This window comes from Lissotriton vulgaris, chromosome 8, assembly GCF_964263255.1.
Source record: "Lissotriton vulgaris chromosome 8, aLisVul1.2, whole genome shotgun sequence".
NCBI lineage: Eukaryota > Metazoa > Chordata > Amphibia > Caudata > Salamandridae > Lissotriton > Lissotriton vulgaris.
The window spans coordinates 357,893,684-357,920,399 of NC_141696.1; the positions used below are offsets into that span (position 1 = coordinate 357,893,684).

At 46.1% G+C, this 26,716-nt stretch overlaps 1 protein-coding gene across 2 annotated transcripts in view; it reads right to left on the reverse strand.

The window, feature by feature from the left end:
- The window catches only part of DDX3X (DEAD-box helicase 3 X-linked), a 414,092-nt gene extending 408,739 nt beyond the window's left edge, over positions 1-5,353 (reverse strand). For both annotated transcript variants that reach the window (XM_086934122.1, XM_086934121.1), the window contains exon 1: positions 5,131-5,353. In XM_086934122.1, coding sequence (XP_086790248.1) covers positions 5,131-5,175 — 45 coding nt within the window. In that variant the 5' untranslated portion in view covers positions 5,176-5,353. The remainder of the gene's footprint in view (positions 1-5,130) is intronic.
- Positions 5,354-26,716: the final 21,363 nt, after the last annotated feature.

The following is a 26,716-nucleotide window of genomic DNA, read 5'->3' on the forward strand; positions in this document are numbered from 1 at the left end:
GGTTGGTGGCCGCTTGTCTGGGGTTCGTTGCGCTGGTGGGTGGGTTCTTGCTCAGGGAAGTCGCGAGCTGGGCAGCTGTGATCTTGTTCCAGCTTCTGCGTGCAACCTGTTGGTGGTGGTGGGTCGTGGTCCTTCTGAAGCTGAAGTGGACGCAGCTGTGGTCTGTCCAGTGGAGTCCGGTGGCGTGGCTGAAGGCGATGTCCTTGCTGGATGAGAAGACTGGGTCGAGTGTGTGTCCGGCGTAGTGGGTGGGGGTGGTCACCAGCAGCTTGAGTCAGAGGTAAGCGAGGTTGTCCAGCAGGGTGGTGGTGTTGCGGTCGTTGTTGTTCTCCAGGTGGAAGTTGAGGTCCCCGAGGAGGATGTAGTCAGCTGAGAGGAGTGCGTGCGGGCTGATGAAGTCGGCGATGTCTTCGCTGAATTGTGTGCGTTGTCCCGGGGGTCAGTAGATGAGGGTGCCTCTGAGGGTCGTCTTGGGGTTGATGTGGACCTGGAAGTGAAGATGTTCGGCAGTTGTCAGGGTGTCGGTGTTGGTCGTGATGCGGATGGTGTTCCTGTGGATGATGGCGATGCCTCCTCCGGTCTGGTTGATGCGGTCCCTTCGGATGATCTTGTAGCCGTCTGGGATGGCGATGTCGGGCGCTGAAGAGGCGTTCATCCAGGTTTCCGTGAGGAAGGAGACGTCTGGTGAGGTGGTATCGAGCAGGTTCCAGAGCTCGACAGCGTGTCTGGACGGAGCGGGTGTTTAGCAGGATGCACTTCAGGTGGCTGCTGTTGTTGCGCGTCTTGGTCTTGGTGGGTGCGGGTGTAGTGCAGGTCCGGATGCAGGTGAACTCGCAGGAGCGGCAGCAGAAGGGTCCGTGGGTGCGTCTTGGGGTGGCTCGGTAGCATCCCGGGAATCGGCCGGTGTTGAGTGCGTTGAGGGTGGCGGCGTCGTACGTCCGGCGGGTGGGCTGGGGTCTGCCAGGGGTCCTGGCACTGGGCGAGGTCCAGGCGCAGACGGGCTTACCTTTGGCAGCCAATCGGCGTGACCGCTGCGCGTTCGCACGGTCGCAATTTATGGCGAAGTGCGAGGGAGGGAGGAGCAGCTGGGAGGCGGGAGCGGGGAGGGCACAGCAAGAAAGGGGGCGTGGCCAACCAACTGGAGGCGGGGGGGGGGGGGCGGGAGGGCACCGGGGCAACAGAGGGGAGAGCAGTACAGGGGGACAGGCGATAAACAAAACAAGTATTACAATGGGGCACACAGCAGGACACTGTCACTCACTCATTGGCATGCATTTATTTATGCACTCCTTGGAGTCAACCAATCACCTATCCACAATAAAACACGTTCATAACAAGCATGTGCACAATAAATTTGAAGTAGGAAAAAACAAGTCTCTGCTTAAACAGTATACTTAAAATGTTGAAACCCCCCCCAAAAAAAGTAACCAGCAGCCACAACGTCTTGCGGTGATACTGTACCACCTTCTGGTTAACAATACCCGCTGCACATCTTCAATAAAATGCAGTATCAATAGGCCCTTTAAAGACCATTGGTTTTAACTTTTTTTTTTTTAGACAATATGTACTTCAGGGCCACTTACTACCTTTGTATAATACAGAAGCACATGACATAACTTAACCAAACAATGCAATTACTTTGCTTGTATCGCCGACCTGTAACCGTAAACTGCTCAGAACTACTGTACTGTCCATAGGATGGCAGCTATCAGGCATGCAGTTCTACAATTACAAATGTGTACAAAATAGTTGACAAAAAAATGCACCCCCTTTTAAAAGGATCTAAACCGGGCATCACATTTCACAGCGTCACCACAAAGGGTTTGTTAGAGGGTCGCCCAACAAAATCCCTCGTCTGGTACAGTAATTTGTGAGATTACATGTAGGAAAATATGTTTGCAGCCTTTGACAGCGTAATAAGCTTTAACAAATGTGTTTCACAATTATGGGGGCCTATGGAATTTGACATAACTCGGAATTTGCTTGTCACCATCACCAACTCAGACCTACAAATATGTACAAAACTTAAGTTGGCAAAAAAAAAATACATCCACCCAAAGGGGGCCTCGGGACATTACTAGAGCAAATCTACCCTAGAGGTTTGCCCAAGCGGTCAAAGAAGCATTACAATAATTGCCAACTATGGTAATCTGTGAAGAGCAAATGGGGGTCTTTCCAAGCTTTGTAATAACAAGCCACCATTAAAGCATTGGCTTTGGTGTGCATTTCACCATCGAACATGCCAGACATACTGGGTTTTTTTGCAACTAAAATATCAAATTGCATTTACTGCCCATGACCTCGATTATGAGAATTTAAACCATAACCATCAGTCCTGATGTAGCATACGCTTGCTCACATACCAGAAGTACAATGCAGGCTATCATTAACAGGTGAAGTGCACAACTTCTGCTTACTCAAATGCTGCACTCTAACGTGGGCAGAGCCAAAACCAGTGATGTGAAGCAAAAGCTTAAAAAAAAAAAAGAAGAAGAAGAAGAAAACCCGCGACAGGTTTTTAACTATGCACTCAGAACTTCGAAGACTCCCAAATGTATGGAAACCGCCCCAATGCTGCTGAGTCAAAGAAAACGCCACCACAATGCAGAAACTGTACACTTTAACTCCCAATACCGAACTCCGCTCCAATCGCCGATAGACCTACTTTTTACATATAGAGCACTGCACTATTCTGACTATGTTCACTCTGTACATATAGCACCAGTCGTATGCTAACAGGGCAGCAAACACGTATTTAGATGCACTAATGAAATCACGGGTTGACCCTTTGCAAAAGGTATATAGCTTGAAAGGTTGGGGGAATGAGAGTGCCCAGGTGGGGGATACATTTGAGTAACAGGGCCGGCAGACCCAACAATTGCAGACCTTAAAGAGTGAGCGGACTCTGCCCACTAGAATGGGTGGCAGTAAATCGGAGTACAGTAAAATAGCACAACGGTACATTATAGCGAAAATAACTGGGGTATGAAACATGTTGAGATACAGCATGCATATCCACCAAAGACATGCAACATTGAAGAAAAAAAAATAACCTACACAACTTAGTTCAGTCCAATCCATCGCAATACTGTGATCTAAATGTATGCGTTAGTAAACGGCCAATATAGAAATTAGAAAATACAACGTCTCTGCTGCCCCAAAACCGCCGTCCAAAATTAGACAAGACATTTTGTGCCACCTGCAGGTCGGCAAGGCGGGGTAGCAGAGTGCGTGAGCTGCCATTTTAGTTCAAATACATCTACGGTAATCACAGAGAATGGCAGCAAAGGGAACCCTACCATTGTTAGGTTTAAAGTACACTGTTAAAGTGGCTAGTAAAACGACAGCCGCTTTCAAAACTGCAACAACTAGAACTGAGACCCAGTTGCAATACTGGAATAAGAAGCAGTTTAGAAATATCCTATAATGAAACGGTTCTTCAGCTGCGGTCCAGGGAAACGTTTAAAAAGGTCCTGTAAACGTGAAGGAATGTTAATCAAAGACGTACAATATCATGATGCATTGCCAATGAAGGTTTCAGCGAGAGGGGTAGCATAAAGGATGAAAAAAACTCGCTCCACAATGACGTAGACAGTCTTCACGTAAATGACAATCTCTTAAAATCAATCTTCATCCCTGACAAATCCATCAACGTCACGACGTCAAGGCACCTGCTGTAGTCGTCTAGCAAAAACACAACATAGACCCCATTTCGTGCCCGTTGTTAGAAAGAATGAATCCTTAGAATGTTGTCCAAGGCGTGATAGTGTATCAGCATTAATGCGCCTACTTATGATGAATGTATTCTTACTGTTATTTAAGAGGTACGCGGAATTTCGAAATCCATGGCGTCAAATGCACCTCATTTATATCGAATCCCAAAAGTTAAACGTATTCTTCAGACCAGGCCGCACCATAGGCTAAAAAGGGACTCATCTGATTGACATTGCTGGTTGCATCTTAATGTACTATATTATGTAGGCGCATATAAATACCGGGGTTGCCATTTGACACAAAAAGGCAACTATATGATAACCTAAACCGATCTCCCCCAGACCTTTCTACGCATGCTAATGCAAAGGTGCACGAACTAGGAGTACCAGCCCTGTTTAAGCTTTGAGTCTTAAACTCCGCTCCCCTTGACTAGGAATTCTAACAGGCAAACGAGGATATACAGCCGCTCGCTTCCCCTAGGCAAAAGAAAGCAATCGCGACGAAGACCGCTGTGGTCAGTAATTTTAAATAGACGGAAGCCAGACCGGTCGTGGACGACTGACAGCGCAGCCCCGAAGAGCTTGGCAGCCAAGTCTCCTGAATGCGTCGAATTGAGGCCACTCCCTGCAGAGGCCAAACACACACTACGCTACGTCACCGGGCTCTACGAAGAGAAGGCGGTGGAAGGGTGACAACAAAACAAAAGGCCAACAGGAAAGCGCATCGCTTCCGGCCGGCGAACATCTGGGTCCCAAAATTTAGCCTCCGGGCAATAGTACACATACTTGACAGGCATCACATTACACTAACGACCACGCACTGGTCACAACACTTTGGTTACAGAAAAAATGGACCATAAAGGCCAATGAGCTGTAACTCCTTAAACTACCATCAAGAAACTTGTATTAGACCAGCGTACCAGGTAAGCCACCTTCACAGCTGATTGGACCCACCATTTTAATGGACCCGGTGGGGGGGGTGGGGGGAGGTATTCAAAATGGCGGAGAGCCCTAGAAAGACACTTGGGGAAACTATACAAGCTATTTCATTCTCTTTGGCCGGCTAGCAATAAAAACCAAGAGAAAATGGCCGCCGCGGACGATCCGCTCATCCGCCTCCTATTGTCCATTGAAGCCGCGGCCATTATGGTCGCTGCTACTATTGCTGCCGCCCCCCCCACTCTCCTGCGCCATCTTTACACACTCGATGCCAGTGACAGTAACAGTGCCGGCTCCACGCAGCACCCGCTAACCGACGCGCGATGACGTCACAATCACCCGCGGACGCAGGACACATTTCACCCGGGAGAACACATCAACCAACCGCTGCCCCTGCCCCCACCCTGCTTTTACGACCGGTTTTTATCTTCTCATTAACATATAGGCTGAGAGGTAGGGCAACAACGCGACAGCTCACCTGCTGATCTAGATTGAGTACATTTTCGACGGCCACATGACTCATAACTAAAGGATAAAGGAGTCGTTTCTCGCTTTATGGAATCCGGAGACGTGTGCTGTACTTGGTGAGGTTTCTGATTTTTATTCGGGGTTGCTGTTGTATGCGTGCTCGACGTCCGTCGCGCTGCTTCAAAGAAGGTTCGTCACCACCTCCACCCCGTAAGAAGAACTGCTTCTAACTGAACGACGTCAGAGTCTTCACTGTGTTCTTAAACGCACCAGACGTCATCGCGTCAGGCGGGTGCTCGTCTACCTCGTCGTGCTCGCGCTCGCACAGTTATCTAAGGGATCGGGCACTCGCCCACGGCTGCATCCGAGTGCGTGGTGCGGCATTCTCTCTCACGCGGCTTACCCGCAACTCGGGGGGTGGATAGTGGGCAATGACTCTTTTTGGGAGGCGCGTAGTGATTAATAACCAAATATGTAATAATACGCGGTTATGGCCTGGGATCAGAAGAAAGAAAACCCTATGATTTTAAAGGCTCGTGAACATACATCACTGGGCTATTTGTGAGACAATAAAAGTTATCACAGCAAGTTTAACAGGGACAGGCAAACGGTACCTTAAGCTTTACAACTCAATGTCACCTTTACCTGACCTACTCGGTCATTCCCACTAATTTGACTGAAAAGGCTGTGATTTTGAACACTTTCGTTATACTAACAACCTCGTCTTCAAAATGTAACGGGACCGAGTCTTTGCTGCAACAAATCTCTCAAGAGAGATTCTGGCAAACGTGGCAACTATGAGTTGCCGCCACATCACCCGTGATTGTCTCAGTAAGTCTATTTGTTGGTTTATTTATGTAGCATGAACAAACCCCAGAAGGTTGTCTGAGCGCTTCACAGGACAACAGTTGCTACTGCAACAAGAGGATAGTTCAATTGGTTCCTCTTTGGGAAACACAGCTTGTAGAATTTCATATTTCCTCAGAATCCACCTGCATATAAAGACTCTATATATGATTATGAAAAACTCTGATGAAGTCTTTTACAGGATGAAACAGGTTGACTGAGATGCTGAATATTGATGAAACATTAATGAAGACGTTCTTACTGAAAATCGTGTGACTCCCACCACTTTTTTTTTTCAAAACCGATTTTATTGATAGATCACATAGACAATCGCAGATCTCTGTACCCCAGAGGTATCCGCCAGATATCAGCACACATATAAAACAACGCAATCCATCATTACTTTTACATTCAGTACAATGGGATCAATGCAAGTAACCAATCTACCCCCCCTTCCCCCCCCCCCTCGCCCCGCCCCAACTCCATCCCACCAGGATCCCTCCCCCCCTGCACGGTTTCTGACAAGTCCGACCATTCACGTACACACATCCTACGGCAGAGCTCACTCAAACCTCCAGCTCCGGGTCTTGTTCTGTCGGGGGCTCTAGCCAGATACCTCTGTAATCGGCCCACCTCTTCCAAATCTTGTAATGTTTACCGGGGCAGCCTCGGGCAAGAAATATAGGCTTCTCCATCCCCATACAGAAATCTAGGCCCCTCTTCCATGCGATGAGTGACGGGGCCTGCAGGTTCTTCCAGGCCCTCGCAATATCTTGTTTGGCCACCGCAAGTCCTAATAATAACAGATGTCTCTTGTAGAGGTTGCCTCCCACTCCCTCCAACACATGTAACAAACCCAGTTGCGGTGTGCGCGGGAGCACCCAGCCCAACGCCTCATCCATACCATTCCAGACACCACTTCAGAATCTATCTAGTCGCCCATAGCCCCACACTGTATGAAGGAAGGTGCCCTCCTCACATCCACACCTAGTACACTCTGGGGATGCAATGAGGCCCGCCCTCCAAAGCCTCCCTCCACTTATTTGAACTGAAAGAATAACAACATTCTTGGCATTCAATTGTGTATCATTCTGTACCTTGAGATTGTATAAAACATACTTTAAATGCTCCCTCTTTATTAAAAAAAACATTGTCTAAAGACAAAAATATTTTTGTGGTTTCAAAAAAGAGCATGTTACTGTAGCATATTATTGCTGTACGCACTAGGACAATTGTGGTTCTGAGCAGACTCTGGACAGGAACTGCGTGATATGCTGGGAGGTGTTAGAGTGTGTTTATGGGAAGTATGACACAATGAGCAGTGTGTGAGTGAATGTTGGAGAATAAAGAAGTGTGAAACGTAGCTCAGCTTGTGGTGTAATTCGTTTGCATGCTCCAGGGTTGTGGAAGATACTACAACTAGTGACCAACATGGAATACATGCCTGTTGAAAACAAGGCTGCTGCACTCCCTAAGAGTTTGCAACGGTACAGCAAACTGGTTGTGCATGCCAAATGTTCCCCTGAATCGATGTAAGACCGTCCGTGACTGGCACATGTGGTGTCAAAGCCTTGCTCCAGGCCCTACACAACCACTGAAGAAAGTGTAGGCCCTACAGAGGAGCATATTCAAAACGTCCACCAGAAAGCCGCCAGTGTGGTGATCAGCAGAGACACTGTGCTGCACCTGAAGACAAAGCAATTATTCTGACAAAGTGAAAGAAAAAAGAAAATGACAGTGCCAACAAGGTATGAAAAACAGAAAACATACTCACTGTTAAGAGCAATTACACCATATTGCGGCACATGTTTCTGTGGCGACTTCTGCTTGCAGAAGTTGTCGGTGCCACTCTGCTCAGGGAAGTTTGTTTGAATGACACATGCTCACACAATGGCGGCAGAATGCAGCCGTGTCCTGAAACCACCACAACCATTCAACACCACTAAGAAACAGAGCATTGGTGCCAAGTGGACTGAAACGTTTGAGGATTATATAGACCCACTAGAAGAAGATGACAAGGAAATCATTAAATATTTGAAAAACCTTGCAGGTGATGGAGTGAAAGAAGTACTGAAGAACGTTTCACAAACTGATGCAACATCGTACCGAAAGGTTAAAGAAGCGTTGGAAGCCAAGTTCAATCCAATGCCGAATATAAGGTACATTTTCAACCAAGCATGACAACAAGCTGGTGAAACAATGGATGCAATTGTCGAAAGACTTGACACACTTATTAAACATTATAAGTTCTGTGATTTTACAGACCAAGAACCATGTGCCTCAGAGTCATTAATGGTTGTCTTTTGGATCCCTTTAGAAGGCGCATGCTGAGCGAGAGTCACAGCCTAGAGAAAATGCTGGTGGCTGCAAGAGCAGAGGAATGAGCAAAACGACAAGCTGCTGACATGCAAGTAGGGACAGCACAAAATGAATCGGCGTTGGCTGTGAAAAGCAAGATAAGGCACAAAACAGATGCACACAAGTCAACGTCTTCAAAGAAAACAAAGTTCTGCTTCCATTGTCAATCTTCGTTCCCCCATGAAGGCAAATCTAGCCCTAGGATAGGTATGCCGAGCTGAAGAGAATTTAAGTGCGTTATGGAGGAAAGAAAATATGTTTGCCAGAACGTTCCAGAAGTACTTTCGCCAAACCCACAAAACCAAAAAACGCCATCAGCTACAACAAGTAGAAACCAAGAAAAATCAATTGTCGTTAAGTTCGTCATACAAAGGTTCTTCAACGTCAATATTGAGCACCAGTGAAGAAGACAGATGTGCGCCGATGATATCTACTAAAGGACGACATGCACATGTGGGTTTAGCTGCCTCTAAAGCAGCTGTGGCTGTGCAGGTAAGAGTGGTGAGGCGGTAGGGCCAGTGGGGGAGGGGGGCTTCGACAGACGACAACAAGGGAAAATTAATTATTTATTTAATTTTCCCTCGTGGACGTCTGTTGAAATTCCCCCCACCCTGCCCTACCACCTCACTACTCTTACCTGCACGGGCTACAGCTGCTGTAAAGAAGATCAAAAGTCAAAGAAGACTCACAAAACAACAAACACCATTTTGACACTGTCCTAAAATTACATTGAAAGTGAACAGCTACCCAGTAACCTTCATCATAGGCAGTGGAGCGTCAAATAATATCATGCCATTAGAAAAATTTAACAGCCTGTCTTCGTGCCATGCCTCACTCCGTCAAGTGCTGCAGAGTTGCTTTTTATTTACAAGAAGCCGTAGCGAAAGAGTTACAAGCACTGCTAAAGCATGACATCATTGAATGCTCCACAGGCCCCACACCATTGCTACAGACCGTGCCCCACTGAGAGACTTAACTAAGCTAAATGTCCCATTCAAGTGGTCTCCTGAATACGACAAAAATGTCAAAGAAATAAAGCATGTGATTGAGAATGCATCCAAAATGGCCTACTTTGATCACAAATTACCTACTGAAATCATGGTAGACGCGAGCCCAGTAGGGCTGGGGGCAATCCTTGCTCAACACAACGGACATCCAGATGTTAGGAGAAACATTGTGGCCTATGCCAGTCAAATTCCATCTGAAACATGCCTACTCCTAGCAGGAGGGGTGCCTGGCTGTGGTGTGGGCCTGCAAACATTTTCATGTATTACTCTATGAAAACGATTTACTGTCATCACTTACCACCAGGCGTTACTCAATATTTTTGGGAACCCAGAGTCCAAGTTGCCTGCTTGCATCGAGAGGTGTGGATTGAGGCTGTAAGAGTAGAACTATGAGATTGTACACAAACCGGGGAAGGATCCAAACCCAGCAGATTACTTCTCACATGTGGGTCTACAACTTCACAGTTAAACATCCAGGACGGCTGAAGAATAGCTCAACTTTATCATGACATTCAGTGCACCAGCGGTTCTATCTGTGGAACAAATCATTATTGCCACCAATACAGACAGATACATGACTATCATCAAATACCTAATTACAGCACAATCATGGAGAAAAAAGTACCCGGCCCCTTGCCAATAATATCGAATTCCAAAAGTTAAAAAATGTACAGGATGAACTAGTAGTCACCCGAGAAGGCAAACATTGAGAGGCTTGAGAATTGTCATACCTGAGAGCCTGAGGCAGCTGGTCATCAAACTGGCCCATGAAGGACACTGTGGTATTGTAACAACCAAAAGAGCCTTGATAGATTGTGTGGTTCCCTCGACTAGATGAGCAAGTTGACGAAGGAGTTGAAAGCATGCCAAATTTACAACTGCTTGTCCCCCAATGTGACGCCGCACCCAGTAACAATGTCTGATCTTCCTGCTCATGCCTGGGAGAGAGTTGCAATTGATTTCTTTGGGACTCCTAGAAATGGACACCATCTCATGGTAGTCATAGAGGAATATTCACGTTTTCCTTTGGTAGAAGACCTATCATCGACAACTCATGACAGGTCATACAGTGACTTGATGATATCTTTGCAGCAAAGGGTATCCATGAGTTCCTCAAATATGTTTATGTCCCGACTCTCAATACCAAAGAGTTCAAGGAATTTCTGATTAGACTCAACATCAAACACCAAAAAGTATGCCCCTCTGGCTTCAAGCCAATTATGTAGTTGAACGATTTATGGGTACCCTCAAGAAGCTGATTCAATGAGCGTCAATGGAAGGAATCGATCAGAACGAAGCCCTGTGCTATTCCCTCTGGGCCTTTCGATCAACTCCTCACTCCATAACTGGTGAGAGTCCAGCCACCTTGCTATTTGGGAGAGCCCTCAGAGCAAAACTACCTCAATGGACATTGGATCGATGAGTAAATGCTGACAAAGTTCGAAACACAGTTGACAAAGGAGATTGGGTGCTGGTTAAACAGAGACAGAAGCGGAAAACAAACCCTCCTTTTGCAGCTGAGCCTTTACAGGTGGTAGCATGCAAGGGACACATGGTGAAAGCACATTGTCCTGGAAAGACTATCATACGGGTCACATCACACTTTAAACACTTACCTCGACACGTGTCGAGTCCTGAAACCACGTGTGAGCGCCTGAGCCTGTGCATTAGTAGGAAGCTGGCTCTGTATATACTATACTAAAAGGAGGTGTAGTGTGCACAGAGTCCAGTGGAACCCCAAAGGTAGGCAGAGGTAAAAGTAGATAGCACCTTACTCTCTATTTTTGGTAGTGTGGGCGAGCAGTAAGAGTTTATCAGAGGGTAGTGTTAAGCATTTGTTGTACACACTCAGACAGCAAATGATATCACACACTCAAAGACTGAACTCAGACCAATTTGTTTGTATAAAAATATTATTTAGTTATATTTATTTTCTAGAACCAAGCAAGCCTAATACAGGTAAGTGTAAATGGTACTTTTCAAGGCAGGTTGAACAATACAAGCTAGCTGAATGAAAATGTCTTTGTTACAGGTTTGTAAATCTTTTCAATACAGTGGAAATTACTGTTAAATTACTTTTCAGATTACTTTATTGATTACTTTTTTTACTCAGTGTGATATGCCTAGGTACCACACTGGGACATTTCCTAGAGAAAAGGTAGGTAAAGCAGTTTTTAGTTTTTTGCAGTTTTTCAAGTTCTCATACAAAACCAATTCCACACTTAGAACAATTTTCAAGGAAAAACACTCAGTGTATTCCTTTGGAGAAAATGTGGTTATTGGTTAACAGGTAATACTTGGTTGGGGATAGTTGGTATTCTGGGGTTAGAACCAGGGTACCCCCAGGGTCAAGGATGCACTCTCAAAGCACCCTCAGCTGCACTAGGGCGGCCGGGTGCAGAGTACTGAGCCCAGTGTTATATAATGGGGTATAGAGGGCCTTCGGTTGGTGGCTACTCACAAGCAAGTTACAAGGTTTTAGGAGCACAGCTCCCGGTGTTAGGCTCAAGGCAAAGGGGAATCCAAGTTAGCGCCCGAAGTGCACCCACATCCGCGCAGGGGCTACTGGGTGCAGGGTGCTGTTTTGGCATCAGGTGCCCTGTTGGTTTCAATGGGGATTCTCCGGTTGCAACAATGACTGCGGGCTCGGGGACGAAGATCTTCTGGAGGTGAACACCAGTTGGAGAGGTAAGTTGGGATGCCTGGGGATGCTGGGACACTGTCGGTCGGGCCATCCAAGGCTGTGGGACGTCAGGTGCAGGGGTGTCTTTAGGCGCTGTTTTTTTTTTTACCAGCTCCGATCGCGGTTGGGAGGATCCTCCACAAAGAGGCTGAAGGCTTGGCTTCGAATATTCGAAGCAGGTCAGAGATCACCAGATCTAAGGTCCAGATCGCTGTGGAGACCTCCTCGTGGTGTTGGGCCACTTGAACTCAGGCCATAAGCGTCGGGTGCAGAGCGGTGCAGACTCACGGTTTTATCTGGGGCCAGAGTCTGTGGGTGAACAATTCCGGTGCTCACAGGAAACAAAGTCTTTGACTTGGAAGGCAGGATAGGTCCTCAAGGTTCTTGAGGTTGCTGGCTGTGGGACACACCAGGATAGCCCTGGAGCAGGTTCGAGGTAGGGACAGGCTGGTAGGGCTGGGGTCAAGTCAGTGGGTGTCCTCCTCTTCTTAGTTTCAGCACAGGTTCTTAGGTCCTTCTTCTTGTCTGAGTAGGCAAGGTTCAGGGTTGCCCCTAAATACTAGATTTAGGGGCGTTACAGGTAGGTAAAGGTTGGGACCAATGAGTCCCTTTCTTGGGGTGGATACACACCCTTTTATACCACCTTCCAGTGGGAGGGGGGCACTCTGGTTGGCTGGGTAGCACATCTGCAAGATGGCGGGGCTGAGAGTTGTGCTTCACCTCGCCTCCCCCACCCGAAGGGTGGGGTTGGCAAAGGTGGGCACACCTTCCTTCCTCATTTGGTTTTCCAGCCAATTCTTCCACCCAAAGTGGGGGGCAGCTGCTGGAAGTAGCATAGGCCTGGGGTAGCTCACAAAGGCGGCAAAGCCTTGGAAGCTTCCACCTCCTTGAAGGAACCCTGCCCATCCTGCGGGAAGAGGCTTGGCACTCCGTCCCAGGATGTGCTTTGTTTCAAGCCCCCGAGAGCCGCAAGCTCTTGACCCAGGGGTCCGGAAACATGTCTGGTGGTGGCAGCTGGCGAGCAGCCACTCATCCTGGACACTACTGTTAGGTCGTTTTTCAGGGTGGATCTCTAAGATGCCCTCTGAGTGCATTTTTCATTAAATCCCACACTGGCATCAGTGTGGGTTTAATGTGCTGAGAAGTTTGAAACCAAACTTTCCAGTTTTCAGTAAAGCTATTATGATGCTGTGGAGTTCGTAATGACAAACTCCCAGCATCATATACTCTTAATGGCATTACTGCATTTACAATGTCTAATAATTGGCTTAGACACTGTAGGGGTACATGGCTCATGCATCTGTACCCTCACCACGGGTATAGTGCACCCAGCTAGAGGGATGGCTGACCTATGCCAGGGCAGTGGATTGTAGGCACGGCACATAGGGATGTGTAACATGTCAACTCTTCACTTTGTTCTGCACGAAAGCACGCAGCTTGCAATGGCAGTGTGTGTGTAAAGGTACAGGGCCTCGAAGGGTGGCACAATACGTGCTGCGTCTTTAGAGGCCTTCCCTGGCCACAGTGCCCTTGGTACCTGTGGTACCATTCAAGGGACTGACCTGTGGCCAAAGAGTAACAATTGGGTTGTGTTTTTAATGCATTTTAGGTAAAGAACATAGGCCCTGGGTACCTGTTTGGCAGGAACCCAGGGCAAACTCAGTCAAAGTACATCAGCAGTTTAGCAAAAAGTGGGGGCAACAATGCAAAAAGAGGGCACTTTCTTACAGTAGGCAATGTTCGATCATGGTGGACCACAATCACCTCAGATCACCCAAGCCGGCAGACAAGTGTGAGCACCTCGCCAACTAATTCAATAGATGTGATTTAGTGATTTCTGTCACTTTTTATTTAACAAAGGGGAAGATGTAGCATATTGATGCTGTATGCACTAGAGCCCTTGTGTTTCTGGGCAGACTCTGGGCAGGAACTACATTATATGCTGGGAGGTGTTAGGGTATAGTTATGGGAAATATGACATAATGTGCAGTGTGTGAGTGAATGTTGGAAAATAAAGACAGCTGAAACATAGCTCAGCATGTGGTGTAATTCATTTGCATGCTCTAAGGCTCGGGAAGGCGCTACAGCTTCCATAGTAGTCCCTAACCATTGAAGGGAACCACTTTGTCTGTGGATGTAATTCTTGTGAAAGGGCAGCGTGCCTAACTCAAAGAGGTGACTATTATGCTTAAACTTTCCTTTTGCTACTCACCAACAGCAAAGACATTTTCAACAATACAGATACACTATAACTCCTATAGGCCTGTGGTGAGCAACATAGTGAATATAAAAGAAATATTTAACCGTAAGCCAATCAGCATCCTTGCCGGTCCATAAACTACAGTGATGAACAGCTTTACCCCCTCTTTTCTTTGTTGCAAAACAGTTCCAAAATACTTTCTTCCCAACTTACAAGCCCAGATATGAAATATCCTAAAACCTATCCAATGGGCCTCCAGGGTAGTTCCCCCTGATCTCTCAATCCATTTTCTGAATTTGTAAGACAAAATCACAATTGTAAAACATCTGAGAGGGCACTCAGGAAAAATAACTAGGCAATACAATTATCTTAAACAGTGATTGTTAGGAAGATCATGTTTCATACATTATTTAGGGCCCGATGTAGGTAATCTCGATTTACCTACTCTTAAATATGGAATCATACCGATTCGGTATTTAAGAGTAGGTAAATGGGATGTAGGTAATTCCACTATTGAAATGATCGAATCGGAATGATTCGGTAATTACCGAATCGGTATTTACCGATTCGGTAATTGCCATTGATTCCTATGGGCCTCAAGGCCCATAGGAATCAATGCCTTGAGGCCCATAGGAATCAATGCCAATTACCGAATCGGTAAATACCGATTCGGTAAAATTACCGAATTTGCAAGGGGGACAGGGTGTCACTTTGACACCCTGTTGCACCCCTCAATTGTGCATGGGTGCACATGTTGCTGACATACATGCCCTTAGGGCATGTATGTCTGCAACATGGCACATTTTTCAAAGCAAAAAAAATGCTTTTTGAAGGGTTTTCATTATTTACCACCAACTTCTAGTTGGTGGTAAAAAACAAATTCTTAAACCCTTGTAGCACTGATTACACTGCTACCTACATGTTAAATTACAGAATCGGTAATTTTACCGACCCGGAAAAATTACAGATTCGGTAAAATTACAGATTCTGTAATTTAACATACCCCTACATCTCATTTTCCAAATACCGGTCGGTAACGGCCGAAATTACCGAATTTCGGCCATTTCCGACCGGTATTTGCCTACCTACATCGGGCCCTTAGTGTTTTCCTACTGTACCTTGCTTGTGAGTTGTAGTCAGGGTGTGCTAATCCCTTTAGTCTACAAATACTAAGTTCAGTAGAACTTAAATATGCTAAGCTTTTGATTTATATGTACCTAAGGTACTTGATGTGATCTTTCAATTTGATAAAAAGATTGCAATGGTAAAACAACAGCAAGCTCAAATCCGCACCGCTGCGACCAATGTGAGAAGTTGGCCTGATATATGATGTTTCCAATTCTGGAACCACCTTGTATCAGTCCAAACAATCCCTTATGGTGTCTGGTTGTAAGTCAACCTTGTAGACAAGCTATCTTAATGGTAGTATAGTCTAAGCAGCCTCAAAGGCTAAACTCAAGAGGTCGTGTTAAGCGAGCTGTTTTACCAATCACAATCCTGTAATATCAAATGAAAGGACACCACACAAGTATATATTATAAAAATATATGTGTTTATTTCTAAAATAATCCCCAGTACTCTTTATGAGCAAAGGGGCACAAGCGTTAAATCAAAAGCACAGTATAACATATGAAAGTTGCACAATTATGGATGAGGGCTGATGGCCACTCAAACCATATATTAAGAAAGTGGTATAAGAGATACCAATCGAACAGTGGTTAGGCCTAGGGCCTAGGGCAGGGGTCTCCAACCTTTTCCCTAGTGAGAGCTACTTCTGATCAGTGAAAATCATTGTGAGCTACCAAAGGCAGAGCAACTTGCGAATTGCTCCCAAAGTTCCCCCAGGCACAGCTTAATTGACTAAAGGGCCTCTACAGCGAAAGAGATACCCATTTAGTGTATGCAATGCACAACATGAAACCAGAAAACCTAGCAATAATCCAGGCTTTCCTCTTTAGCAAACTGTGTGATCCTGCCCTCTGCAGTCACCAGCTAAGTAGACTACAATTATAAGAAATTATAGGACCCTGCGGAGCTGTGTAAGCTACCAGAATACTGAAAACAATAAATTGCACGTCTGTCTCTCATGCCTTGTTATCCAACACACGGTTCCATCCCATAACACTGTAAATGCACATTGGAGGTTATCACCCATGACACGAAATACTTCCCACAAAAGAATGACAACCCATTCCAGCCACACACCCTATATGACGTAGCTTTCTGACCATGTACCCTATATGACGTAGCTTTCTGACCATGTAGGTAAGTACTTCAGAGCCCCACAATGATTACGTGATGTCTTCTTTTATTTGATTATTATACACGACAGCACCTTGAAATGCTTAAGTTCAGGGTGTGCACTGCACAAAAATCTCCCCAGACAGACTATAAAGGTGCTCCATGCAGTAATAAGCTATGCCACATGTATGGTACACATCACTTCCCTCTTAGTTCACTAAATGCAGTTCAATGCAGTGATATGATTTGATGGTCTGATGAAATGTTTCTCCTGGTTGGAGAAATACAGGTAGGTAATTTTTAAAAGATACCATTTATGTATGACTTTTGTGTAATTATTTACAAACATTTTCAAATCTGTGAAGGGGTCATACTCCTAAGCTTGGCTCATGTTTCAACTTTCCCTGGTCACTGGCTTCAGAAAATATAGGGTAGGCACTACAGTGGGTAGATACTTTTTGCAAATGAGATTAATTTAAAATGATGTGTTAAGATTTAAGAGCTTTATGTTCATTATGCCATCAAATTAACACTTCATTTGAAATGTCTCCCAATATTTCATTAAATTAAAGCAGCGTTTTACAGGGATTTTTTTGTTTAATAAGGTACGACTTGCATGTTGTCCCTGGACACAAAATGAAGCCAGGAAGCTCTTTTGCATTTCTCTCATCATTTCACTAAAATGTAATGAAAAGAAATGTAAAATTATGTGTGTGACCATAGCTGCCAAATTTCAGGTTGCTTACGTGTGACATTTCTATGTTTTTAGTATGTGTATGTGTGACATTTCATTTCCAATGAGTGACTCTGCGAATTACACTATTATGGTTAAAACTTAGCAGTAATATCCACCATCCATGCAAACAAATATTGATCACAAATTACCCACTTCTGAGACATGAAACGTTCAGGCAAAACCCTTATACTGATGTACAACCCCTGAAATAGAAGGTCCTGAACCAGTCTCTGACCTTAGAACGGAGCAGGCCTCGAAAAATCGTACAAACAAGACCTAACCTGCATGTCAAATAACTTCCTTTATTTGCTCGCCCTTTAAAGAGGAAAGTATATTTATTTAGTGCCACAGTAAAGTAGTTTGGTCATAGCCACACATAAACTAACCTCTAAAAATGCATTGTCCTGTAAACATTAGTTGAAAAAATATAGGAGAAATAAAGGTGGAGAAACGTTCTTTAATTCTGTTATGAAACAAAATTATTTTGCCCAAGACGTTTCAAGTGAAGGCTCAAATTGGACAAATATTCTCATTGCCACATTTGACAGATGATTTATTTTATCTGTGTGCAAGCTGTTCCTAAATATTCAATGTTTTATAGATAAATATTCCTCTCTGTGCAACAGTAGACAATTCTATATTGCTCGCAGGCCAAGGGTAAATCAGAAAGGGTTTCCCAAGTAGCTGCACTTCAGGTCTAGGTATTTCAAACTATCTATCCTAGGACTTATTACCGGAACTTAATATCTCACATCCCTATTTGGTTCCCCACAAAGTGCACCCAGATGATTGTAGGCTTACCGTAACTTTGTGTTACTCCCGGTGCTTGCTGTGCTGCTCTGCAGGCTCAGGCGTACGGCAGGGGCAGAGGCTCTCTCTCAGAAGGGGGCATATGCAAGTCGAGTGAAATCATTCAAGGACACTGCTAACTGCCGGCATCAGTCATTACTCTGTGGCAGTAGTCCATGCTGGTACTCTGCCGACGGCTTCACGCGAGGCAGAAGCTGCAGAAACTTTTCTCTTGACTGGGCCTGGGGCTCGGGAGAGTGTGCAGATTGCATGCTGCCTGCAGTGCTATTTTACGGTGGCTGCAGAGGATTCTTTTAATGAGGGCTAAGGTCAGTGCTCCCCCTATTTTTACCAGGATGCAATCATTGTTTGCCAGGGTAGCCTCTGGAGGACTAAATCACCCGGCAGGGCCCACATGTGATTTAGAGGGGTGGTACCTTTCCTCTTATTTCTGGCAACGCGTGCCTGCCTATTATGACCAAAAAGGGTGCGCAGACCCTGGTGGCAGCAGCTAAAATTTGTTATTCCGCATGCCAGTAGCTGCTAGGGTTAACTTTCACCTTTTAGCCACGTGGGACAGAGCAAGCCGTGCTCTTTCGTGCCGCAGACCAGGCTTCAGAAGATGATTGTCTGGCACGATTGGATCTCTTTTAGTTATCGCCGTGATGCACGTCGTCAGGCAACGTGGTACCTCTGAGGCGGCAGCAGGGCAGAGAGTGTCATCTTGATTGAATCACGCACTGCTCACGCCGGGCTGACGTCACGCACTGTGCTAGAATGAATAGAAGGCCAAAAAAAGGCCTAAAAATAAACAAAATGACAATGATAGATCACATAAGCGGGCATCGGGATGCGAGCTACTGGTAGGGTGTTGACGAGCTACCTGTAGCTCGCGATCGACCGGTTGGAGACCCCGGGCCTAGGGAATCGCTGGGAGCAGTCGGGACAAGCAATGCTGAAGTCGGGAAAAGCCCGCGGGATTCGGGTGCAGCGCTTAAAGCACACGCATGCACCAATGCAAAGTCAATGGTGCGTGAAAGTTACACAAATAGAGTTTAAGGATACTTCCGCTGAACCTAGAAGGACAAAACTTTAGACACAGACCCTAGAGGTGTGTACCAGTGTGGGAACACCGGCGTTGCTGAGTTACCTCACCCACAGGAAGCGGGTGCATAGGGTCGAAGTGGCGTTGGGTTTCGTCACGCAGGTTGTTGGTGCTTGAAGCTGAAGATGCTGCAGGCGATGTGAAGGAGAAGTGTCCGGTGTGATCCAAGGGTGGATCAGAGTAGAAAAGTACCTGAAAGCAGAGGGGACAGAGTCTGGGTCACTCAGCAGTGACCAGGGTGGAACCAGGATGGAACCAGGCAATGTCGGGTGCAATCAGGTGGTTGTCGAGGAGCTTCTCTCCGCTGCCACGTGGGCTCTGGGGCATCTGCGACATCCAGGAGCGGGTCACAAGCTGTCCCACGCAGACTCTCACCGTCGGCGCTGTCGGCTTCAAGATCGGAGCAAACAACACTTGGCAAGAGCAATCCACGGAAGACTGGAAGATTGCTTCTCACTCGGACCAGGAGGGTCAGAGCAGGTGCTCCTTTTCAGAGGAGCGGGTGCAAGTCTGGAGCAACCAGAATCACAAGTTGTATTTAGGTTTTCGCCGGCACAGGGGCCACAAGCCAGCTGGCAAATGACCGGGCCAACGCGTCGAGCCAAAGAAAGTAGAAGGGCCCCACGCAGCACTCGTCAAGTGTAGAGGGGTGAGCTTCGGTGCAAAAGTGGCTCAGGGTTGGGGCTTCTCAAACCCCGGTGTACAGCTTCGAGGGTCACTTGTGGGCTGCACAGTCAGCGTCTCGTGGTCTTTTCAAGATGGCGTGCCCCACGCTTCCGGTCGCCTCCACGGGTCTCAGCTCTGCAGGGACTGTGGATCGGGCTGTAAGAAGGTAGACAAGCTTGATCTCGTCGATCTCTGTCGCTCGAGTTCCGGCGGGAACTGCAACAAAGCAGATGTCGAGGTGCTGGATGGTGCCTGTTTGCACAGGATGGTCACTCCTTGACCACAAGGGAGATTCTTCAGTCTTCTACGTTGAGTAGGATGTCGAAGGGTCCAGATTTTCATTTCAAATGTTTCATCAGGATAATCTGAGTGTGTTGGCACTGCTCCCAATCTTATACCAATCTAGGGGGCTGGATTACCTGCTAGGTCCCCTCCTATGGGTGGGACCCAGGAAGGGGGTGGATACACCCCTTTCCTTTGATTCAGGCCGCGCTGGGACTGGGGCTGGTCTGCCCCAGAACCGGTTTGGCTGGATTATGCAAGGGGAAGCCTTGTGCTCCCCAGGCAGTGTCTGGTTTCTTTTAAACCTCCCTGCTACAATCCACTATCTCCTGTCTGGGGTGGTGTAACACCTCCCTGCGACAGGAAAGCCTTTGTCCAGGCCTCCTCTGCTGAGTTTCGTTCAGCAGCAGGAGGTCAGACTTGTGTCTGTGGCAGAAGCATCCATTTTGTGGATCTGAGGCTCTTTTAAAATCAACCGCGTTTCAGTAAAGTAACATGTCTTCTCCCTCTAGAGGGGTGGAATGCTATCCCCGTCGACAGAACTGTCGAGGGGATAGTATTCCAAATCGTATGACACCTTACACGACATGTTTTGATAAAGCCTAACCAAAGTTGCTATATAACCGCGAGGATTATAATGCACTTAATAGTATATGCAGTGGCGTAACGAAACTTGAGGGGGCCCCCCTACAACGCACACGGAGGGGGGCCCCCTCCAGCGTCACCAGCATTATTTTCAAAATGAGCACTATAAACTCACGCTCTACCAACAACGTTAAAGGGAGTAGTTTGCTACCTGTCCACCAGAAAGCACTTGGAGGCTTGCCAGGGGTATGATGTGATTTATAAATGTAACTGCAATGCAATACATCTGACTACAGCAGTAGAATATAGTGATATGTGTTCATGTTCGTTCCCGTCACTGTGTATGAATACATACTTGTTGTCCTGATGAAGGTCTGGTAGACCTGTGCCAATTGTCGAAATGTTGAAATGTCAACATAATAAATTGACCATGATGAAAAACGGTGGAAACAGGATTGTATGGTGGAAATGGTCTGTCACAAATTCATTGATGTGTTTGTTCATCACACAATTGTGCTTAAGTATTGCGCCTAGAGATGTAACAAGAGATTAGACTTTTATATGTGTATATTTCATCACATACATGTAACTGTTGTATACACATATGTGATGGAAAATAAAAATGTCTCTCTAATTGTTCATATGTCTTTGGAGCTGGTGGCTGGGGAACACTGTCCTGATTATTTTACACTTGTGGGAGCTTCTCACGACAGTAAGTGTGAATGACTGAAGTTATTTCCCCTGGAAACTGCTCGTATGATGTTGATGTTTATGGTGACACAGCCAGTGCCAGGGCACAGCCACCGCCAGGATCAGTATACAGCCCTATCTGGCAGACTGTCTCTATTCTTCCATCCACAAATAAGAGAAGCAGAGTGGTTTCTTGTCCCTATACAGTAAAGCACAGCAGACACATTATGCTCACCCTAACCCTAACCCCTTAATCTAGCCGTCCACAGGCAGTTGGCCTTATATTAAAAGGTAAATACTACAGCTAGCAGTTTATAATTCAACATTAACAGAGCATGCTTTGGTTAAGACTCCATTTTGGAGGCTTACTGCACTGCAGAGGTTCAAACACCAGAGATTAGAACAATAAAATTAAAAGATTTCACAGTTAATTACATGTTTTCCAAAATGGCATGAGAGGAACATCTCTTCCCTGTTCCGATCCGTAGTGCAGTGTGCCAATGCTTTACCACCCCAGTTTAGGACACAAACTACTTTCAGGTTACCATTTTCTCAAAGCAAGTGGTATTGATTTGCAAAGCGGTAGCTTCACTCTCTGAATCACAGATGGGTCTGGGTGGGAAGGGGAGCAGTGGGGCATTGGCCTTGTCAGTCTAACCTGCCCCCCACCCCCAATCCATTTAAAGTGTATTTTTTTTAACCATACCCATACCTTTTAAGAGGCTGGAATTACATTTTAAGCAGGCATTCTGTGAATGCGAATGCAGGGATGGTGCGTAAGCTGTCTGGCACGTCTTCCTCCCTGAATTGACAACCAATCGCAATGCGTTTTAAAAAGAATCCTGCTTGTGCATATTAATGAGTCCGGATTTTTTGTGATTCCTCACTGGTGGTGTTTTTAAGCTGCAAATTATTTGTGTATCAGTCACAGAGCAAAACTGTGGCGAGTTGCAAAGCTGTTGTTGTTTCAAAACACTTCTGCTTTGCAACATGTCCTTACACATTGGGGTCTTTGCTCATTGCTTCAGAACATGAAGTGCAATATGTGGAAAAAATGTATGGTGTAGCAATCCCATCAATCTTCATGGCCCTCCCACATCCCGAATCCTGAAGTCAGGCCTGCTATGAATATTAACGGTGGAGACACCAGGCAAACCTTTAAATAGACCGGAAATGTGTAACTGGCACTTCTTTTGTTTGAAAGGTGGTGTTAGAGATCCGTCTGCACCTGCTTTTTAAAACTGCCCAGCAGGACCCGCAGGATGTATCTGGAGCCTGCCCCATATGCTGTAATTACCGCAGAGGCGGGCTTAGTCTGATCGGCCCGGTCGCCCGTCTCCTCAGTTACCAGTCACTCCTGACCTAGCATATGTTAGTCCATTCCAATACTCCCTCTGCGATTCGCAAAGGTGGGGGTGACTTATGATTAAGATTTTTTGATTGCATATTGCAGCCATCATCCATGAGATGGTGCGCAACCACCATCCATACTCTCACTAGTCTCTCACAAACTGGAGCAGGAGCGGAGCAATCGTCTCCCGCAGAACCGGGCCTATATAATGTTTTCTTACTTTTACTGTCTCCCGGCCGGCAGGGCCCTAGCCCACATGATTGCTGGATTGGGCGCCCGGATTCCAATGATCTCGTCATCGATTGCACCCCACCACCAGCCTCACTCCCCTATAGGGATTTAGGGGATTGATTATTTTCTCCCTCCTTATGCACTTTTTTGCTTGAGATACAACTGGATATCCTATGTCAAGCTTCTCCCTTGTATTGATTTCTAGGTAATGGCACTCATATTAGGGAACTCATTTTAGTGTGGATCACATGACACTACTAGTAGGCTGCAACTGTTCATTAGACATATGTCATAATTGACACCCCACCATGTGTCAAGAGCTAATGCTGGACCAAGGAACGTGGACCAGACAAACAGCTGTTACTGGCAAACACAAAACTGAACACTTTAAGGTGCTGCACACTACAGAGCCAGGCATCAGTTACTGTTTGGTTGTTTCTGTACTTTAGTTTAAACACATAACATTTATTGCTACCGCCAACAACACTTATTGCTGGATCGGCAAACTCACCATGCAATCAGATGGTTGAGGCAGTGTAATGTTCGGACTCCTGAGGCACAGAACTAACTGTATGAAAACTATTAAGAATGTAACACACAAATAGCAGTGGGAGCCTGCTTGCAATAAGTCTTAGCACTGTAGGGTGACCAGGACAGTCCCAGTTTTTTGCCTGCTTTCCCAGCAGATTTCATGAAATTAAGCTCATGTCCCGGTTTTTAGGGAGGGTGGGCTAAAAATGGTGGGATGGATCTTTTAAGATTGGCAAAGCAGGGATAGTTAGCTGCTGTTATAAGAAAGCAATTTAATTAACAAGCATGCTACTGGCTCTAAACATTGCATTTTATGTATGTTCTTACTGCCTCGTCTGTAATTCTCTGCTAAGGAGCACTGTCATTCTCGGCGCTGGGTTGAAGGAAAAATGTAATCCGTCTATTTTTCGGAAATGTTACGGTTTTTGGCTTTAAAATTCTGGTCACCCTGAACCACTGGCAATTGCTCGCGGTAGCACTCCAACCCATTGTTCTATTAAGAATTGACATGTGAAATCACTCAGCGTAATATGCTGTTGAAAATGCAACACCAAAAATGGTGTAGTAGGGAGTAGACTTAATAGCAATATACTTCTGTACATTTAACAGCTGTTAATTTCCCTTTCTCTTCTTTATGCACCCTCGCTTTTGACTCCTGCGTGTAGGGTAGGCAATAACAAAAGATAACACCCTCATCAGAGGGCACAAATGCCTAATTACTCAAAACCAAATACTTCCAATTTATTCATCACAACCTTCGTGTTATATCCTAGTTACTTACCCACATTCTTGTCACACGGTATATGTTGAGGTGGCTTCAGTATTTAGAAGTAATACTATTTTTAAGTTACCTCTCACCCTCAGTGTCTAATTACAATACCATAGGTAATGGTAACTCATTGGAGGGAGAAAGGAAATACTAGGGGATTATAAAGTGGAATCGGAAATATCCAAGTGAAATGCAGAGGATGTACTCTGTTGCCATGGATTGTCTAATTGCAATGGAGCAAGTAAGGCCTATCACCAAATGTATTTTAATTACAGAGGCTCTTAACAGTTAACACGAGAACTCCAGGAGCTACAAAACGTGGGGAGCCAATTTTCCTTCAACTGTCTGAGAGTGGGGGATTGGGGAGTAGCCGATCTGGGAGGTATGTTCGTAGGGTGATTTTGGGCAAGTGGTCCAGTCCAAGAGGACTGATGTCGCCTTTTGGGCTATGTTGGTAGGAGGGTGGTGGGCTTTACTTAAAAAACGGAGAATTTGGGCTACCAGCCATTATTTTGAGTACAGGCAAATACGATGGCTGGTAGCATTGTAGAAAAGGAAGATTTAGTTGAGCAGTTTTTGTGGCAGCTTTGTTTTTTGCAGTATCAGGGAGGATATGCGAGTGGCTGGTGTGGTGCAGCTGCTACAGGAGACAAGCAAGCAGTTCTGATCTGCTGGAGAATGCGCCAGGAGAGGTGCGCAAGGGCCGAGCAAGACTCTGAGTCAGGCCTCTGAGGGCGTGGCGGGGGTTTTACTAAGACAGACTCACCTGAGGCCTGGGCGGCCTGAAGCTTCAGAGGCAGGAAGATGCGAGCGGGCAGCCGATGACCGGGCAAGTCTGGCTAGTCTGGCAGAGGCAGCAGGGGCTAGTAATAATTAAATGCTGGCTGGGGCGCCGCACAGTAACGGTCTCCTTCTCAGCCGTCATTCAGCGCACTTGTAATTGCGCTTCTGCACAATGCGCATGACACAGTAATTGTACTCCCGGTGCGCAGACGTAGAGATATCTGCGCGCACAGCGCACCTTAATTAATTAACAGCCTCACTGCCTCATAGAGGTTCGGGGGACCTCGGAAATAATCACCACCATTTAATTAATCAAGACGCCGGGCGTGCGGTCGGTGCGCACCACCATTTATGTTCATATGAAGAGGCTTGCAGGCTCTGCCTTAGCTGAGTGAGGGGCTCGGGGCCCCTGGAGCACGGGCCCCCCCGCAATGTGTGGGCTGCGGGGGCCTGAGTTACACCCCTGAGTATATGGTTTGGCATTATCCCGGAACAGCTTAGGGAGTTGTTCCAGACAGCTGCTGACAGGCTCAGCTCATGCCAGAGTTCCATCTCACATTAAACCACGCACTCTGCCTCCAGGATTGATGAGGCCTTCCATAGGAGTGGCTCACAGGTTTATATGTGTCCAGATATAGGTTTAGATATAGGTATACTATATCTAAGCAAGGGGTGATTACACCAACTTGCCCCAGCTGAGTGATCAGCCAGTTGTGTCAATTTAAGAACCAGCCAGGGGTGGCAAAATCTATGCTTCAGCCCCTGGTAGGCCTTGGTGGCACCTATGCCCTGAGCACCTATAGTGCATGGTACAGGGGCTGACAAGGAGTCCATTTTCCAATTGGGTTATGTACCTATAGTACATGTATGTGAATTTAGAGAGAGAACAGCAGGCTGGGGGTCTGATTAGCAGGCCCACAGCCTCAGTAAGTTGAAAACCAGTGAAGCAAAAAGCAAAAATTGGGGTGACCATAGGATAGCAGACCCTACTCTCCTACATAACTCAAGAATAGAATACCTCTGTTCTGAATGCCTTGTGTGCCTCAATCACGAAGGTTACGGTCCCACCCAATGATGTGACCCCATAGTCTAATAATTTCATTGAAGTGCATGTCTGCAATTTTCTGAAATGTTTAGCACCTTCCTGCATAGGATCTGCACTTTTAGGTAACATAAACTAAGGGATTGGGGTCCAGACTGATTCCAGAAACCCCCAAAGGATATGTGAGCCTTTGAACCAGCTAGCTCATAGTACCACCATAAGCCTCCTAACCTTACCAAGGAGCAAATAGTTTCTGGCAACTATCTAACATGACAACCCTTGATCCTCAGGGATTATGGAAACAGTCCACTACTTTTCTTTCAGTCAATCGTGCTCACTAAGTCTCAGATAGATATACAGAATAAACTATGGGGACATTTTCCATTAGCATTGATTGAACCAGCGTCATTCTAGTATAAAACATGTTTACTGCAACAATCATTAGACAAAAACAGATATATAAGATTACAAGCACTGACAGAGTAAAAAAAGGTAGAATTCTACCATGGTGCTAAAACAGTAAATATATGAGGCATATCGGTACATGGCAGTAATCGAGCGTACTTCTAAGATGCAAACCCTATCTAAGTGTACCTATGTGTACTGCAATGCCTGTTGGGCCATGTACGCAGACCCAGAAAGTGGAAAATGGCATACAAACTGCTGCAGCTGATGATGGTCCCAGCTAGGCATATAACTGT